The following is a 19121-nucleotide window of genomic DNA, read 5'->3' on the forward strand; positions in this document are numbered from 1 at the left end:
CATTTCCAAATCTAGTAAGAATATTCTTTCAATCTCACCCCTGGGGACTTCCTGGTACTATAATGGCCTGTGCTCAGGATAGATGAAAGGCTTGACAACTTGGTTACCATCACTTCTCCAATCCATCTTGACCAGTGTATATGGCTTTCATTTCATGTGGATGAAACCCTTTATTCTTATCCTGTTTATTGTTGAAGGAGGTAAGATCTGTGTACAGAGTGGGTACCAAACATTTGGGGTGAATGCCAATCGAGTGGTATCACGTCAGACAGGATAGTCTGCCAATAGTAAATATATGGTGTCCAGGAATAATTCCTGCTCACAGCCCAAACCTTAGGGTACCATGCCTATTCTGTAGCCCAGTAGTGAGAGAGACTCTCTCCGAAGGGCAGACAAACAATTTCCGCATTAGATTCTCTCTGGCCTAATATCCATGTCTACATGAACATAGGACTCAGACTTGAACCATTGATTTTTCTGTCCCTTGGCCTGCAGGAAATTACATTTAGCTTTTGCCAAGGTGTCCATTCTGGGTAGTTTTATTGCCCAGTTCCTAAATAGTTTTTCAAAGATTATTCCTGCGATACAAGAGTACGTTCAGTTGTCTCTGATAGCCTGTTTGCACTGTGTGGATGAACTGATTAATCTGATTTGGGTCACTATTTCATCATCTGGGCACTCTCAAGTCTTCATTTAAAATCCAAGATGGAGTCACAGTGGACCTAAGGGAAGAGGTAGCTTGCCCCACTGGATTTCAAGGGTATGTATTGGAAAATGAGAATTCATCTTGGATAGGCCACTGTTTTATTATAGCTGTAAAGACTGTTAAAAGAAACAGGGTCATCCCTGGTGGCACAGCGGTTGAGAATCTGCCTGCCAATGCAGGGGACACGGGCTCGAGCCCTGGTCTGGGAAGATCCCACATGCCGCGGAGCAACTGGGCCCGTGAGCCACAACTACTGAGCCTGCACGTCTGGAGCCTGTGCTCCACAACAAGAGAGACCGCGACAGTGAGAGGCCCGCACACCGCGATGAAGAGTGGCCCCCACTTGCCGCAACTAGAGAAAGCCCTCGCACAGAAACGAAGACCCAACACAGCACAAATAAATAAATTAATTAATTAATTAAAAACAAACAAAAACGAAAACAAGACACCAGGCCCCAAATGGAGTCCCTTATGCTAAACCTCACATCACCAAACTGAGAGATTTACCTTAACTACACTTTTGGCTCTTCCAGAAATGGAATCTTAAACCAGTCAGTCAGGAATCATCTGGCCAGCACTAGTTAGGTAATCTGCCTGATAGACCCCTGCCATCCCCTAAAGGAAAGTAACTTTGCAATAATCAGCCCACCTTTTTGCCAGTATAACTTCCTTGTTCCCATTCCCTTCTGCCTATAAAAGTCTTCCATATTTTACAGCTCTTAAGCGTTTCTTTCTTTTTTTTTTTTTTTTTTTTTACTTTTTTTTTCTTTTCTGGCCATGCCGTGTGGCATGCAGGATCTTAGTCCCCTGACCAGGGATCAAACCCGTGCCCCCTGCAGTGGAAGTGCAGAGTCTTAACCACTGGACCACCAGGGAAGTCCCGTGGAGCTTCTTTCTAACTGTTAAATTGGATGCTGCCCATTTTGAATCAGTTTTTGCTCAAATAAACTCTTAAAAGTTTTAATATGCCTCAGGTTATCTTTTAACAAGACCTACTGCAGTAAGCCCCGATAGGTCTTTACATTCTCTTTCTCCACATCCATGTCATTAGACAGTGTGTTCATTGACCAGTGGTGCTTAGAGCATGAGGTTGGTTCTGAAAGTGACTGTGTGACTTTGAAGCCTTCATATCCAGCAAAACTTACATCGATCCATAATATGCTATTTGGATGAGACTTTATGACTTCATCAGGCTTTTGCCTAAGCACATCTCTAATTTCTTTCTTTTCTTACTCATTGTAAGAACATATCTCAGTAAATTTTGGAGTGACTAAACTGGTCTTGATCACCAGGACTTTTCTATCTATAGTTATGGCCACCAGCAGAAGGGAAATAGTTTTTATTTTCTTGAAAGTATAGGTGGGTGAACAGCAAGCCCAATAAACTTTGTTTCATGTCGCAAGACCATCAGTTCCCACTGATGGAACCTTTCAGGAGTCTCAACAACAGTGGTCAAAAACCATTTGCCCTCACTGTCACTGAATACTTTACTGAACAAGTCTGCTTCTGCATACCATACCTGGCCAGATGATCCATGCGACCTATCTGCCTTTATATCCACAAAGGCATTGTGACCTTGTCTTTTCTTGTCTGCACAGAGACTCATGATGTGTCTAGGTGGCCTTCATTATACTTATTTATATTTTCTTTCTGACTTGCTGAGTTTTTGAATTTGAGTGATGCTATACCTGATTAAATGTGGAAAATATGTAGAACGTTTACATTACCACAGACAGTTTTCCCTTACCTCATCCAAGCCAATCCCATAAATATCTAAACTTCCAATTTCTGTCACAACACATTCATTGTACTATTAAGTTTATAACAAAGTGTCAAAATGCTTTCCAAAATGGTTGTAATATTGTGCATTCCATCCATCTATGTATAACAGTGGCGGTTGTTCTGAATCCTTACCACTTTTGTTACTGCCAGTCTTTTTCATTTTAGTCATTTCAGTTTGTGCTGGTATCTCATTGCAGTTTTAGTTTGTATTTTCCTGATGACTAATTATATGGGACAGTATTTCATGTGATTATTGGGCATTCATATGTTTCCTTTTTAAAATGTCTGTTCAACTATTTTACAAAGTTTAATTGGGTTGTTTGTCTTTTTATTATATACTTACAGGAATTCTTAATATAAACTATACACAAGCCTTTGCCAGGTTTTCTCCCAGTATGTGGCTTAGCTTTGTGTTTTCTTAATGACATCTTTCAAAGAGTCAAAGTTTTTAATTTGATGAAGTCCAGTTTATAATTTTCTTCTTTGATATATTATGCTACTTGTAGCCTATCTATCCTAAAGTTGTGAAGCTTCCTTGTAAGTGTTCTTCTAGAAGTCTACAAATTTTCGTTTTTATGTGTATGATCCATTTTGAGTAATTTGTAGCACTTTGCAAGTTAAGGATCAAGGTATGTTTTTCTCAAGGTATTCAATTGTTGAAGAGACTGTCCTTCCCCCATTGAATTCCCTTGGTACATTTACTGAAAAACCATTCATGACATACTTTGTGTTCCAATAATCTACGTATCTATCCAGTACCAGGTCTCCTTATCCTAATGCACAAAATCAGGTAAAATGTATCTTCATGTTTAGTTTCTTCTTTCTCAAGATAGATTTGGCTATTTTAGGTCTTTATATTTCTATGTAAAATTTTAAATCAACTTTTCTATTTCTACCCACCCCCTAAAAAAAAAAACTCTTGAAATTTTTTAAAAAATCTAAAGATGAATTTATGGAGAATTGAATAGTATACATAATGTGATTTTCAAACCATGAACAGGGTATATTGTTCCATTTATTTAGGTGTCTGTAATTACTTAAATTTAACCCTAAGTAGTTCATGTTTTTTAATATTATTGTAAATTGCATATTTTTTTAAAAAAAATTCAATTTTCAGTGCATTTTGCAAGTATATAGAAATAAAATTAAATAATGAAAGTTGTTGATTCCTCCTGTAGTCAGCTTAGCATTACTTTGAATGACTGGTTTATATTTTGGAAAATACCTGCAAAATGCCTAAGTCAAAATTATCAAATAACCAATAAATATCTGAAAAAGAGTATGCTCATGGTGTTTATTCCAGAAATAGAGAAATGTTTCAGTATTTTTCAACATATATCATTAAAGTAACAGATAAAAATTACAAGATATTAAATATTGAAGAAACATTTGATAAAATGTTTGGACAGCTAGGAGTAAAAGAATGTTCTTTGATTTCTCAAACTTCTCAATGATAAACCACAGTTACCTATGTTACAAAGCCCTCGCTTCCAGTCCCATGATGGAATTCCATTTTTAAACCAAATGTCATAAAAGGCCAATTTCTAAGCCTGGTATTTAGTCTAGGTTTCCATTATACATTGAGTATTGTCCAGATATGTTTTGCACTGTAGTAGGCTTTCTCTTTGATTCTAGGTGTTAGAGATTTCCCTTTCACGTCATTGATTTTTGTTTTATTTTCCCCAATGTTAATGTTTACTATGTGTTTAATCTTCCATCTTCACTAAATTCTCTTGATAGTTTTCATTAAAATATTTATATTGTGAAGCATAACACATTCTTCTTAATAATGAAACATGAAAATTAAAAAAGAAAGAATATCATCTGATTCCTGTAAATATTACAAGGTGTTATATAGTAATAGAATTTGGGATATACTTTAATAATATGCAGTTGATGTAATTGAAGACATTATATTTAATTTTATATAGGACATTATATGAGTATCCAGGTATAATAAAATATCAGGAATAAATTATTATTCTATAAACACAACTGATAATTTAATTTTTGGGGAAAAGATACATTATTATAGTTACTTTTACAATATACTATTCAAAATATTTAATGTCAAATAAAAATACATATACACACATATATGTATATATATAACAAAACTTTTACACACACACTGTACCTTCACATATTTACTGGGGTTAGGGTGGAGGAAAGTTTTATACATAAACTTTTAGAACAAATCCCAAAGAAAGTTGGCAGTTGTCAGATTTCACAATATCATAATAACAAAAAATTTTTTTAAAAAACTGCCAAAATAGAAATAAATTGTCATGACAAATTGTAAAACACTGTAAAGTATATTAGTGGCTAGGAGTTAACATCATTAATATAAAAGTGCTTACAAATAAAGGAAATGAACAGAAGATTACTTCAACAAAAAGTATGCATAAAAGTATAAATCAGATTGTGCAGATATGTAAAATGTTCAGCACATTAATAATAAAACTAATAAAATTGAAACAGATATAAACACTTAGTAATTTGTGCCTATACACTTTACTTATTTTATTATTTTTTATTTTTTTAAATTTTTATTTCGATAGACCAAGAAGAGTCTTTTTTTTTTTTTTACATCTTTATTGGAGTATAATTGCTTTACAATGGTGTGTTAGTTTCTGCTTTATAACAAAGTGAATCAGTTATACATACACATATGTTCCCATATCTCTTCCCTCTTGTGTCTCCCTCCCTCCCACCCCTCTAGATGGTCACAAAGCACTGAGCTGATCTCCCTGTGCTATGTGGCTGCTTCCCACTAGCTATCTATTTTACGTTTGGTAGTGTAGTAGTGTATATATGTTCCATGCCACTCTTTCACTTTGTCACAGCTTTACTTATTTTAAAATATTATCAGTCTTGTTTAACATCACTCTTACACTGAATAGATAACTATATAGAAGGAAGGAAATAGTGTATATTATGAAGAGCCTTTAATATTTTTAAATTCTTTGACCTAATAACTTCTAGAATCAATCTTTCATATACAATCTTAGAGCTAAAAAAATGACAAAAAATTTCTTTGAAATGTCATTTACAACATAATATGCTGTTGTAATTTAGAAACCTCTATTTTGTCACATCCAAAAATTATTGTATATTCACAGAATGATATCTTGAAGAGACTTGATAAGTTGGGTAACTACTTACGATGTAGTAAGTGAAAAAAAATCTCAAAATTTACAATTCCTATATTTATGAACACAAAGATTAAAATAAATTACATTACATTTTTAACAGTTCAAATTCTTGAGCATGGAATTGTGAATAATTTCATTGCCATCTTTTTTTCTATATCAAAATATATTATGTTCAGATATATATATTAAGTGGTGTTAAAAATAGATACAGAAGTAAAAATTATACTGTGATTGTAATTAACTTAGAGACATACTTTAGTATATTATGACAATAAATAAAATGATTTATTTGATTGAAAATTCCTTTTTTTTAAATTGATTGCATTTGCTTTTTAGCAATGCTCTCATAAAAAGCTGTGATGCTGTAACATGTTCTCTGATTGGAGATGCAGAGTGTGGTACAGGACCATGCTGTGACAGAAAAAGTTGTCAGGTAAGTTTTCAAAATATTGCCTTATTTTCTTTCATGAAATTTTTGCGTTCTTGTGGGTGCATTTTGTAGCTTTTTTTTCCCGCTTTTATTTTTACTCATGTTTCAAATTATATTACTTTATGTACTCGATTCATACACAGTTAATTTCAGAACTGAGAGAAGGTCCTTAGATCTTTTTCAACCTCTTTCGTAGTGCTGCCTCTTACTGTATTGTTTCAATTTCTGCTCAAGACCCATCCTCTTATTGCATTTAAGAACAATTCCAGATAATTTGGGTGCCGTGAGTTCCTCTTGGTCGTGCCTGAATGTAGCTCTTCATGATTGAACGACTTATGACAAAATTATGAATAAGCCACCCAGCACACTTGACATGCAATATTTGAATAAACAGACAATAAAAATAAAAATGCCTCATTTTGAAAGTAGCAGAAAAGGAATCCGTATAAAATAGTCAGCAATATGTAGCATATCTAATAGTGAAGATTAGCTTTGGCAAGACCCTGGAAGTGACTGACTGAACCCTTGACTTCCCTTGGGAAGTTTTCCGTTCAACTTTCCTTCATAGCCACACCTGATAGGAGGCAGGGTAAAATCTCTTTTCTAGGGATTGCTACATCTTAGCGACTCACCTTTTTTGTGTCACTTTCAGGGGTCTATGACAAACATAAAGACTGAGTAATGAGAGCTTTTGCTGCCATTTGTTTTTTCTCTGTCCATGAAATCTCTCCTGACATCATTTTACTTTGCTCTATGCGCGTTCTTTTTCACCTGGTGGGCTAGTTTTTAAAGTCAATGGTCATTTGTTTCAAGGCACATGAATGTAGAGGCCAGCCTAGGGTTTCCACTTCTTAGCAATAAACCTTGCTGCCTTTTCCTTCACCAGAGCTCTCATCTTAGTCTTTGTCTCCAAATCACTGGAACTGAGCAGTCAGACTTTTCTAAACAGTCCATTGCCCTCTGCCTACATCTCAAAGGATAATTCTTTACAACAGAGGTAATTGCTACATTTGGTCGAATGAAAATTCATAGTATAAGTTACTAGGGAGGGCTTCAGGGTAACAGCTAAATGTCCTATGTTAGTTCACATTAATTTTATTATGTATTATAGCATAGAATTTGGCTTTTGCTGTCATTTAAAGGCTGACATGTGCCTTACACTCTGCTCTCTTACAGGTGGCCATAAGCTTAAACGGCTTTCTATTTTCTTCTCTGTCCACTTCCAGTTAGGCTAGTTTCCACTGACTTTTGTCTGCAATTTAGTGATCTGATCCAGTTTTTTTCTTATAAATTTTCATTTTAGACGGACACAAGTCCAAGTGCAAAGACATGGAAGACCAATAGTTTAACCAGCTGTTTTTTGACACATAACAGTGATTAATGTGTTTTTAGCCAGTAACCAGACATTCCTATAGGAAATTTAAGAAACTGTGATTGGTACTGCATAACACCAGTTATTATGGGTCAGTTGTATCTTGATCAACAGCCAAGCAAAGAATAACAAACACTTATGAAGCTTAAGTAAGGCAAGAGTCTAGCTTTGTGCTCAGGTGAATCTTTGTTTGGAACAGGAGCAACAGGATTCTTATTCTACATCTGTTGGATATCCTTGCCTTTTTGTCGGCAGTTCTCAAACACGCTTTTCCTGTAGGCAGTACAGATAGCTCATTGAAGTTCCTGGCTTTTCTAGTCCAGAGTGTGTGATGTTTCAGAAGAGCAGAGGGGTCCTCTGTTTCCCAACATCCATCTCCACCCCTGGTAGAGGCAGAAACCCTGACCCACCACTACGTTCTAAGTTAAATTCCCACCACTGTGTCTAGGGAGAAGGGTTCCGATTATCATCCTGCGTCAGCAGCAGTTTCATGTCAGCTATAAACTCCTCATGGTGGAAGTGGAGTTAGTCCTGAAAGGAAAATTACTTGAAATGCAAAAAGGATAAAGATGTCCATTAAGAAACATTTTAGAAACATGGCAAAGACTGGCATCTGAGTTAGTTAAAACATCTCAGGAGTGCAACTAACTAGTCCCCAAGAATCAAAAGCTGGAAAACAAATACACGTAGTTTTATATCAAATATTTTCTATTTATCTTGAAGTAAATATTCAGGATAACCAGAGCATTTTAACTATGAGAACTTTCACCAGAGCCATTGTTTTCAATTGAAGTGCAAATCACACAATAAAGAATTAACCGTTTTCAAGTGAACAATTCAGTAGCATTTAGTGCGTTCACAATGTGGTGCAACCACCTCGACCTGGGTCCATAGCAGGTTCCTCATCCGAACAGGAGACCCCGACCCATTACGCACTTGCCTTCCTTTCTCCCTTCCCCTCAGTCCCTGGCAACCAGCCATCTGCATTCTGCCTCTAGGGATTTACCTACTCTGGACATTTCATATAGGTAGAACCATACAATGTATGACCTTTGTGTCTGGTTTTCTTCACTAAATACAGTGTTCTGAAGTTTCAGTCACCTTGTAGCATAAACCAGGACTCTATTCCTTTATGTGGCTGAACGTATTCCATTGTCCATAGGACAATTTGTTTATCTATTGATGGACATTTGGCTTCTTTCTCATCTATTCCAGCAGAACTTTTAAGTAAATTCATAATTTAACTTTAAATACTTACAAATGTATTAATAATGGAAATGATAGTTACAAATACAATCCTCCTATTTAAATTTGTATATTTTGTTTTACTACTTTAAAAACAAATATTTGGTTTTCTTTGTCTCACAGATAGCTGAAAGAGGACATGTATGTAGGAAAAGCACATATATGTGTGATTTTCCAGAATTTTGCAATGGGATAGCTGAGTTTTGTGTACCTGATATGAAATCTGCTGATTTAGAACTGTGCAATAATAAGACTGCCTTTTGCTATCAAGGAGTATGCCAAGATACAGATAAACAGTGTGCGGAGTTGTTTGGAAAATGTAATGGTTGTATTTTCTTCTGAGGTTTATATTTAAGCTATATTTGTTTCTTATGTCAGTAATGCACCCTATAGCCATAATAATAATTATTGCTTAAATCTAAATTTGGAGATAAAACTGCAAAACAAAGCATCTTTGACCTATGTCAGGAGGTAAAGTAGATCTAGTGAGTACGAGACAAAAAGAATAGGATATTAGTCAAGTTTCAGGTGATTGGTGGAAATGGAGTAGACTACTAGAATTGCAGATAAGTGAGCAAATGATTGTTTTACTTCTTAATCGTTTCTGGACGATCATAACAATTTTATTCTCGAGTAGGTAGTTTTTAGTCAAGTGTTTCTCCTTCATATGTAGCCAGTAGATGGCACCAAATATTTATAGTAGCTGACACTGCCTGGGCTTCGTTGTCTCAATGCCTTTGTATAAATTTACCATGCTTTTAATTTTTTTTTTAAGATGGGTAATTAAAAACTTTATTTATATTTTCAGTTTCGAAGGGGTCTTCTGCTCTATGTTCACAAGAAGTGAATATGCATACAGATGACTTTGGAAACTGTTATGGTCGTTTTTGTAATTATCGGTGCGTATTTTGAAAAATATACATTTTCCAAATGCACTGGGTGTGTATGTGTGTGTACTGCAAAGAATCACTTAATACAAATGAGAGATGAATATAGTATATAAAGATAAATTTATATGGTGCACTTCGTAAGATGGTGTATGTTCTTTTTTTAAAATTTCTTTTAACATCTTTATTGGAGTATAATTGCTTTACAATGGTGTGTTAGTTTCTGCTTTAAAACAAAATGAATCAGCTATACATATATCCCCATATATCCTCCCTCTTGCATCTCCCTCCCATCCTCCCTATCCCACCCCTTTAGGTGGTCACAAAGCACCGAGCTGATCTCCCTATGCTATGCAGCTGCTTCCCACTACCTATTTTACATTTGGTAGTGTATATATGTCCATGCCACTCGCTCACTTCGTCCCAGCTTACCCATTCACCTCCCCGTGTCCTCAAGTCCATTCTATACATCTGCATCTTTATTCCTGTCCTGCCCCTAGGGTCTTCAGAACCTTTTTTTTTTTTTTTTTTAGATTCCATACATATGTGTTAGCATGCGGTATTTGTTTTTCTCTTTCTGACTTACTTCACTCTGTATGACAGACTCTAGGTCCATCCACCTCACTACAAATAACTCAGTTTCATTCCTTTTTATGGCTGAGTAATATTCCATTGTATATATGTGCCACATCTTCTTTATCCATTCATCCAATGATGGGCACTTAGGTTGTTTCCATCTCCGGGCTATTGTAAATAGAGCTGCAATGAACATTTTGGTACATGACTCTTTTTGAATTTTGGTTTTCTCAGGGTATATGCCCAGTAGTGGGATTGCTGGGTCATATGGTAGTTCTATTTTTAGTTTTTTAAGGAACCTCCATACTGTTCTCCATAGTGGCTGTATCAATTTACATTCCCACCAACAGTGCAAGAGGGTTCCCTTTTCTCCACACTCTCTCCAGCATTTATTGTTTGTAGATTTTTTGCAGATGGCCACTTTGACTGGTGTGAGGTGATATTGTCACCTTATTTTTGATAAAGGAGGCAAGAATATACAATGGAGAAAAGACAGCCTCTTCAATAAGTGGTGCTGGAAAAACTGGACAGCTACATGTAAAAGAGTGAAATTAGAACACTCCCTAACATCATACACAAAAATAAACTCAAAATGGATTAAAGACCTAAATGTAAGGCCAGGCACTATAAAGTTCTTAGAGGAAAACATAGGCAGAACACTCTATGACATAAATCGCAGCAAGATCCTTTTTGACCCACCTCCTAGAGAAATGGAAATAAAAACAAAAATAAACAAATGGGACCTAATGAAACTTAAAAGCTTTTCCACAGCAAAGGAAAACATAAGACAAAAAGAGAACCCTCTGAATGGGAGGAAATATTTGCAAACGAAGCAACTGACAAAGGATTAATCTCCACAATTTACAAGCAGCTCATGCAGCTCAATATCAAAAAAACAAATAACCCAATCCAAAAATGGGCAGAAGACCTAAATAGACATTTCTCCAAAGAAGATATACAGATTGCCAACAAACACATGAAAGGATGCTCAACATCACTAATCATTAGAGAAATGCAGATCGAAACTACAGTGAGGTATCACCTCACACCAGTAAGATGGTGTATGTTCTGAATAGCTTTGGTGTTATGCTCTGAATAACATTGTGAATTATCCTCATGTTTTGAACTGTTATTTAAACAATATATTGTGTCGCTAAGTGACATATGGGTAATTTTTTCTGTGTTATATTACAGGGATATCTATTGTGGAAAGTTAGTTTGTCTCTGGACACGTACAGAAGTAGTGCCATTTAAAAATTTTGATACTCAATATACTTTCCTTGGAGGCATTGTGTGTCTAAGTGCACATCTAAGAAATTCGACACCAGTAACCTTCCGAGATGATTATACCTATGTAAAGAGTGGCACTATGTGTGGTCCAAATAAGGTAAACACAAATTCTTCGTGATTCTATATGTGGTGTGTGAGCGTCTTAGTGTCTGTGTATGTGTGTTTGTGTATGAGAGAGAGAGAGAGGGCACTTAAGATTTTTAATTTGTAATTGTTACCAATTTTGGTTACTGCGTCATGATCTTAAGCCTTAAAGGTCAAAATTTCTATTGATCAAAGGAACACTTGCTTTACTTTCTGTCATTTTTCATTATGAATTTTACTGTAGATATTTAAAGTTGTGTACTCACACTTGAGTATCTTACTTAACCTCTTTGTTAGGCCAGCATCTGTTCTGCAATAATTTGTGTAAAACAAGGAAGAGAAAAGAATCAAATCATACACCCCAAAAGCAGGTCAGAAAATCCTGAATAATAAGAACAACAAAGAGAATTAATTTGATTGTAATAAAACTAAAATATTGATTTGCTCATTAGCGTACTTCCCTAATTCTTTTTCCAAAAGCACAATATACTTGTTAACAATTTGCCCTTTCTCAAGACACAAGAATAAAACAGAGTTTAAGCTTTGTTTGTTTTTCTTTTTGTTAAACATTTGAAGAAACATAATAGATAATTTTAAACTAGTACCATTGAAAATTTAGTTGACTAATGTAAAACAGTACACAATTATCTCACATTTAAATTTAAATAATTTAAATGGAGGTATAATATTTTAAGAAAAGAAAAAATAAGAGAAAAATGGAAGTGAATAGTAAACTTATCTCAGAATGGGAAGAGATATTCTCACATAAAAATAATGAAGTAATCACAAAGTAACATACTGGTGCTGACTACATTATAAAGTAATATGTCATCCCTTTGAAGATCATTTAAAATTAAGTGCCACAAAAACAGAAATATAGATCAATGGAACAGGATATAAAGCCCAGAGATAAACCCACTCACATATGGTCACCTTATTTTTGACAAAGGAGGCAAGAATATACAGTGGAGAAGAGACAGCCTCTTCAATGAGTGGTGCTGGGAAAACTGGACAGCTACATGTAAAAGAATGAAATTAGAACACTCCCTAACACCATACACAAAAATAAACTCAAAATGGATTAAACACTTAAATGTAAGGCCAGACACTATAGAACTCTTAGAGGAAAACATAGAACACTCTATGACATAAATCACAGCAAGATCCTTTTTGACCCACCTCCTAGAGAAATGGAAATAAAAACAAAAATAAACAAATGGGATCTAATGAAACTTAAAAGCTTTTGCCCAGCAAAGGAGAACATAAACAAGACGAAAAGACAACCCTCCAAATGGGAGAAAATATTTGCAAATGAAGCAATTGACAAAGGATTAATCTCCAAAATATACAAGCAGCTCATGCAGCTCAATATCAAAAAAACAACCCAATCCAAAAATGGACAGAAGACCTAAATAGACATTTCTCCAAAGAAGATATACAGATTGTCAACAAACACATGAAAGGATGCTCAACATCACTAATCATTAGAGAAATGCAAATCAAAGCTACAATGAGGTATCACCTCACACCAGTCAGAATGGCCATCATCAAAAAGTCTACAAACAGGACTTCCCTGGTGGCCCAGTGGTTGAGAGTCCGCCTGCCGATGCAGGAGATGCGGGTTCGTGCCCCGGTCTGGGAGGATTCCACATTGCCGCGGAGCGGCTGGGCCCATGAGCCATGGCCACCGAGCCTGCGTGTCTGGAGCCTGTGCTCCGCAACGGGAGAGGCCACAGCAGTGAGAGGCCCGTGTACTGCAAAAAAAAAAAAAAAAAAATGTCTACAAACAATAAATGCTGGAGAGGGTGTGGAGAAAAGGGAACCCTCTTGCACTGTTGGTGGGAATGTAAATTGATACAGCCACTATGGAGAACAGTACGGAGGTTCCTTAAAAAACTAAAAATAGAACTACCATACCACGCAGCAATCCCACTACTGGGCATATACCTTGAGAAAAACATAATTCCAAAAGAGTCATGTAGAAAAGTGTTCACTGCAGCTCTATTTATAATAGCCAGGACATGGAAGCAACCTAAGTATCCATCGACAGATGAATGGATAAAGAAGATGTGGCACATATACACAATGGAATAGTACTCAGCCATACAAACAAATGAAATTGAGTTATTTGTAGTGAGGTGGATGGACCTTGAGTTTGTCATACAGAGTGAAGTAAGTCAGAAAGAGAAAAACAAATACCGCATGCTAACACATATATATGGAATCTAAAAAAAAAAAAAAGGTTCTGAAGACCCTAGGGGCAGGACAGGAATAAAGACGCAGATGTAGAGAATGGACTTGAGGACACAGGGAGGGTAAGCTGGGACGAAGTGAGCGAGTGGCATGGACATATATACACTACCAAATGTGAAATAGATAGGTAGTAGGAAGCAGCTGCATAGCACAGAGAGATCATCTAGGTGCTTTGTGACCACCTAGAGACATGGGATAGGGAGCTTGGGAGGGAGACGCAAGAGGGAGGAGATATGGGGATATATGTATATGTATAGCTGATTCACTTTGTTATACAGCAGAAACTAACACACCATTGTAAAGCAATTATACTCCAATAAAGAAGTTAAAAACTGCCTATGTATACATGTTTTAGATCTAAATATGTAAAGGAAAGAAAGAAATGGAGTACCATATAATTTAGATAGTAATTATTTTTAGAAGGAGGGAAAAGACTGATTAAGGAGGAACTGGGAGGATGCCGTCTTGGGTAATAGCAGAGGTCCTTTTGTTTTTTCAGTGAGGGTTGAGTAAATGAATTTTTGTTAAAACCATTGAGCTTTCCACTTTTAGCTTGCAATTTTTCCGTGTGAGTACCGTATTTCACAATGGAAATGGTTCAAAAATCTAAATTGCTAAACAATAAACAGTCATTTGTAAACAAATGGATTTAACTCCATAAGCTTCTTTCATTGTATTTAATTTGTTTCAGATTTTCAAAATGTTTGTCTTTTAAAATTTTAATAGTAATGCAACATATATTCATGTAAATAAATCAAAAAACAAGTTAAAAAAAAGGTACACTTGGAAAATAATATCACTGTAAACAAAAACAAAGTGCCAAAATGTTTACTAAACTATAGCAAAGTAAATAAATAAATTTATTAACTAATTTAATCATTCATTAATTAGAAAAAAAGCACTCTAATGGCTTCTATATGTGGCATAACACCAAAAAAATAATTTTGTCTTTGCCCCTGGTTTCTGGCACAAAGATCCTAAACCCCTTGGAATTTCCTGATTGATAAGAATTTTTTTGTTGTTATTCATAATGAGCCCCTTCTGATCAAACCGAATTTATGCTAATGGAGTAACAGGGTGGGGCATCTAGATGGCTTCAGGATCGTGCTGGTTACCAGAAAGACCAACTGATTAGAGGGACGGAACTTTTAGTTCTACTCACAACTTCCACTAAGGAGAGTCGCGTGGCTGGAGATTGAACTCTGGAGAAACTTGGAACACTGAGATCAGGGAGCTTCTAAGTTGGTGAAATAAAAATGAATATCCAACAGTCGTGTTCGTCCAGTCAGTTAGGAATTGAAAATAATAATTGATGGTGAGAAGCACAACTTATTATCATCCTAAACCAAGTATAAATTTGCACATACTTTCTGGAAAGTGATTTAGAAATGTGTAAGAATTCAAATATATTATCACATCTTTTTGTCTATTTTTGAAATTTATTACTATTTGTTACTATATTTTTCTATATTATTGAAATATAACATGATACTAGCTTCACATGTACATCATAATGATTCATACTTGTATATATTTCAAAATGGTCACCACAAGTCTAATTAATATGTCACCATATGTAGCTATAATTTTTTTCTTATGATGAGAAATTTAAGATTTACTGTCTTACCAAGTTTCAAATACAGAGAACAGTATTAGTAACTGTAATTACCATACTGTACCATACATCCCCATGACTTATTTATTTTTATAACTTGAAGTTTGTGCCTAACCTCCCAAATCCCACCCCTGGCAACCACCAATCTGTACTCTGTATCTGTGAGCTTGGGTTGTTTTGTTTTTATTCTTCTTAGGATTCCACATATAAGTCAGATTATACAGTATTTATATTTCTCTGTCTGACTTACTTCATTTAGCATAACGCCCTCAAGGTCCATACAGGCTGTCACAGCTAGCAAGATTTCATTTTTTTATGGCAGAAAAATATTCCATTGTGTATATATACTATATTTTTGTATATATACTATATTTTCTTTATTCATCCACTGGTGGACACTTTAGTTGCTTCTGCATCTTGGCTATTATAAGTAATGCTTAAATGAACATTAAGATGCAGATATATTTTTGAGTTAGTGTTTCCATTTTCTTCAGATAAATACCTACAAGTGGAATTGCTGGGTCAGGTGGTAGTTCCATTTTTAACTTTTTGACAAACCTCTATACTGTTTTTCATAGTGGCTACACCAATTTACATTCCCACAAACAGGAACAAGTGTTCTCTTTACTCCAGTTCTAAGCCAACACTTATTATTCCTTGTCTTTATGATAATAGCCATTCTAATATCCTAGAAGAATAAGAGAAAGAACTTAAGGATGGAAAAGTATTTGAGAAAATAATGCCTGGAAGGTTTTCAGAAGGCATAAACCACAGATGCAAGAAGCTGCAAGTGCATGATATAGAATGAACTCAGTGAAATCCAGTAAGATACAGCATAATAAAATTTCTGAAAACTAACGACAAAGAAAACTAATCTTAGAATTAGTGAGAGTGAAGCAGCATCTTATATACTGCATAAACACAATTACACTAACATTTGGAATAAAACCATATGGGCACTAGACATACAAATACTAATAGAAAATTGCTACGCTAGGTAACTAGCCTTCTATCATCCCACATAACATTTAAATTCAGCAAATGTCCTGTTGAAAAATGAGTCATTTATTTAAAAGACCTCTGCTTTCTCACACTAGCCCTGTTTGACCACTAAAAGCATTACAGTTTATCCATTTCTCCTGCAAGATTCTCTGCCTGGGAAAGTCCAGTCATTAGCCCATGCCCAACTGGGCAATGTCCCCATGGAAGGAAAAGGAAAGAGAAAGGCGGAGGACGGGAAAGAAAGGGAAGGGAAGGAAAAACAAAGACTTTGACTTTTCCTGCTTGGTCTGGAGGAGCTTTAAGCTGGCAGTGACTTTTTGATCCCACACCATTTTTTTTTTTTTTTTGCGGTACGCGGGCCTCTCACTGTTGTGGCCTCTTCTGTTGCGGAGCACAGGCTCTGGACGCGCAGGCTCAGCGGCCATGGCTCACGGGCCCAGCCGCTCCGCGGCATGTGGGATCTTCCCGGACCGGGGCCCGAAACCGTGTCCCCTGCATTGGCAGGCGGACTCTTAACCACTGCGCCACCAGGGAAGCCCTATCCCACACCACTTTTAATAAAAATTCTAATTGGCAGCTCTCTCTATGCAATTGAAGTTTGTCACATTGTTACCAGGGAGTAGGTTCTTGTCTCATCACAGGAAGAATTCAGAGACAAGATAGGGAAGTCAAGAAAGCAAAGCAAGGATTTATGTAAGCAATAGTATGCGCTCAAGGGGAGAGCGGGCAGGCTCAAGTGAGTAGCTGCCCTGAGTTTTATGGCAAGTCAGTTATGTGGGGCGTAGAAATGAAGGGGTGGAATTCTCACTGGGGAGGGAGGGGTTTAGGGTCAAAGTTCCCTGATTTTTATCCCAGCTCCACCTTCCCGAGGGTAGGAGGGATTTTTGTCCTTATTTAGCCTTGATTGGAAGTGTCATGGAGTCAGTGCATGATGGGAACTTCTTATCTGCAAGGTAATTTTATTGTAATGAGGGCCTAATGACAACAGGTTGCATTGAGATGCCAGAGATTCCTGCTTTTTCCCACCTTTCTTTGTCTGCTTCCAGGACATTTCTCACCCCCAAAATGTGTGGTTTCCTGTCTGTCTGGAGGTTTCTGCTTTTCTTTTGTCTGACTGTGGGCTCCCGCTGTTTACAAGATGTATGGTGTCCTGCCATTTGGCCTGTGTCCCCCCACCCCGCTCTAATAATATGACAGTCTCTGTTTTGGAAGCTGGCTTTTAGGCCGTGGTACTTCCAGTCGTTTAATCGGATAGTGCCAATTCTGGAGGACAGACCACTGGACAAGCCCGAATTCTGTAGTCACCATTAATTCAATTGCTTTATGAAACAAAATACTCTTCTAAATTGTCTCCCTTGGGATAAAGTGTTGTGTTCTGTAACTGAGAGAAGTGGGGAGGTGAGTAGCGGATACTGAGAGCTAACTAGCTCTGTGGTTTTGGGCGCAGACTTCCATTGATAGTTCCACATTTTAGCCACCCTTTCCCATCTTGCCCTTTCAGCTCTTCTTCCTGTTTTTCCTTAGGACTCTGAGGCTGCAGCTCCTCTAAAGCAGTGTAAGGCTGATCAGCTAGGCTCTCCCCTTCGCCACTGTGTTCCCTGTGGTTGCTTTCTCACTCATGTCACCCAACAGTGACCTTCATTTTATTTCAAAATCCCAGGAAGTCCTTTACTCTCTCCTCTTCTAATTGTCTCTTTCTGATTTTCCTTTACTCTCATTTATTGGGAAAAGGGGGGCTATTGTGAGTGCCAACTCTGTGAATTTGAGGCTATTGTCTGTGAATTTGAATTGGAATCATTCTCTGGTTATTTTAAAAAGTCATCAAGGATATACTTTATGTTCATTTGTTATTCTACAGTGTTCAGTTGTTTTCAGAGAGGTTAGATAGAAAAGGCTTCTTTACCACATTCTCACCAAATGTGGGTCCTTTGTAAAAATCAGTCTATCAATTGATAGATAAGAAAAGAGAGAAAAAGAGATTTTATTTCTTATCTATCAAAATAAAGAAGAGTATGTCTTCCTTGTCAATTATAATAAAAATTATAAATGTTATACTCCTAAATTTAATACTGTAATATATTAAGTGAATAATATATTACATGAAGATAGGCATTATTCCAGCAATGCAAGTTTGCTCAATATTGGTTGTGATAGAAGACGTCTTTGAATTGTTTATTTAGAAGACAGAACAGGAGTTTATCAAACTGATTGTAGCTCATATAAGTAGGTGAGGGGTATTGAGCATATCTTCTTAACATAATCATTTCAAACTTGAAGAAAATGTCTGGGGCATGTAATTGTCCAAAAAATAGTTAAGCTAATCAATGACTGAATAAATGAAATTAACTGTCTCTTCCTTACCCATTCTTATGCACAGAACTGTATGAAAACATGCTTGCATAACCCAAGATTTTCTCCTCAGGAAATAATTTTTTAGTTATATCAAGGATTTTTTTTTTAACTGTGATGTGATTTCTTCTGGGACACTATTAGTGTTTCTTTTTTAAAGAGGGAAATCTTATGTGTTAGTTAATATTCAAAACACTGTCCCAACCACTGACCAAGGCTAAGTATTTTCATAGTATCTTTTGCTTTTCCTGTCATTACAAAAGAGCCAGCTACAAATCGATCTCTTTAGTTGAAAGAAATTATATCAGAAGCATGGTTCTTAACTTTTCCTGGCTTATTTTTCTCCTAAAAACAAGCCAGGGAAGTATGACTGGT

General features: G+C 36.2%; 1 protein-coding gene across 1 annotated transcript in view; it reads left to right on the forward strand.

Moving 5' to 3' along the window:
* LOC132417716 (A disintegrin and metallopeptidase domain 3-like) overlaps positions 1 to 19121 on the forward strand; it is a 125990-nt gene that overhangs the window by 78959 nt on the left and 27910 nt on the right. Inside the window, 5 exon segments of the mRNA XM_060001493.1 lie at positions 5980 to 5996; positions 5998 to 6076; positions 8814 to 9009; positions 9499 to 9589; positions 11348 to 11540. Of these exon segments, the coding sequence (XP_059857476.1) occupies positions 5980 to 5996; positions 5998 to 6076; positions 8814 to 9009; positions 9499 to 9589; positions 11348 to 11540 (576 nt within the window).

Source organism: Delphinus delphis, chromosome 21 (assembly GCF_949987515.2).
Source record: "Delphinus delphis chromosome 21, mDelDel1.2, whole genome shotgun sequence".
In the NCBI taxonomy this organism is placed as follows: Eukaryota; Metazoa; Chordata; class Mammalia; order Artiodactyla; family Delphinidae; genus Delphinus; species Delphinus delphis.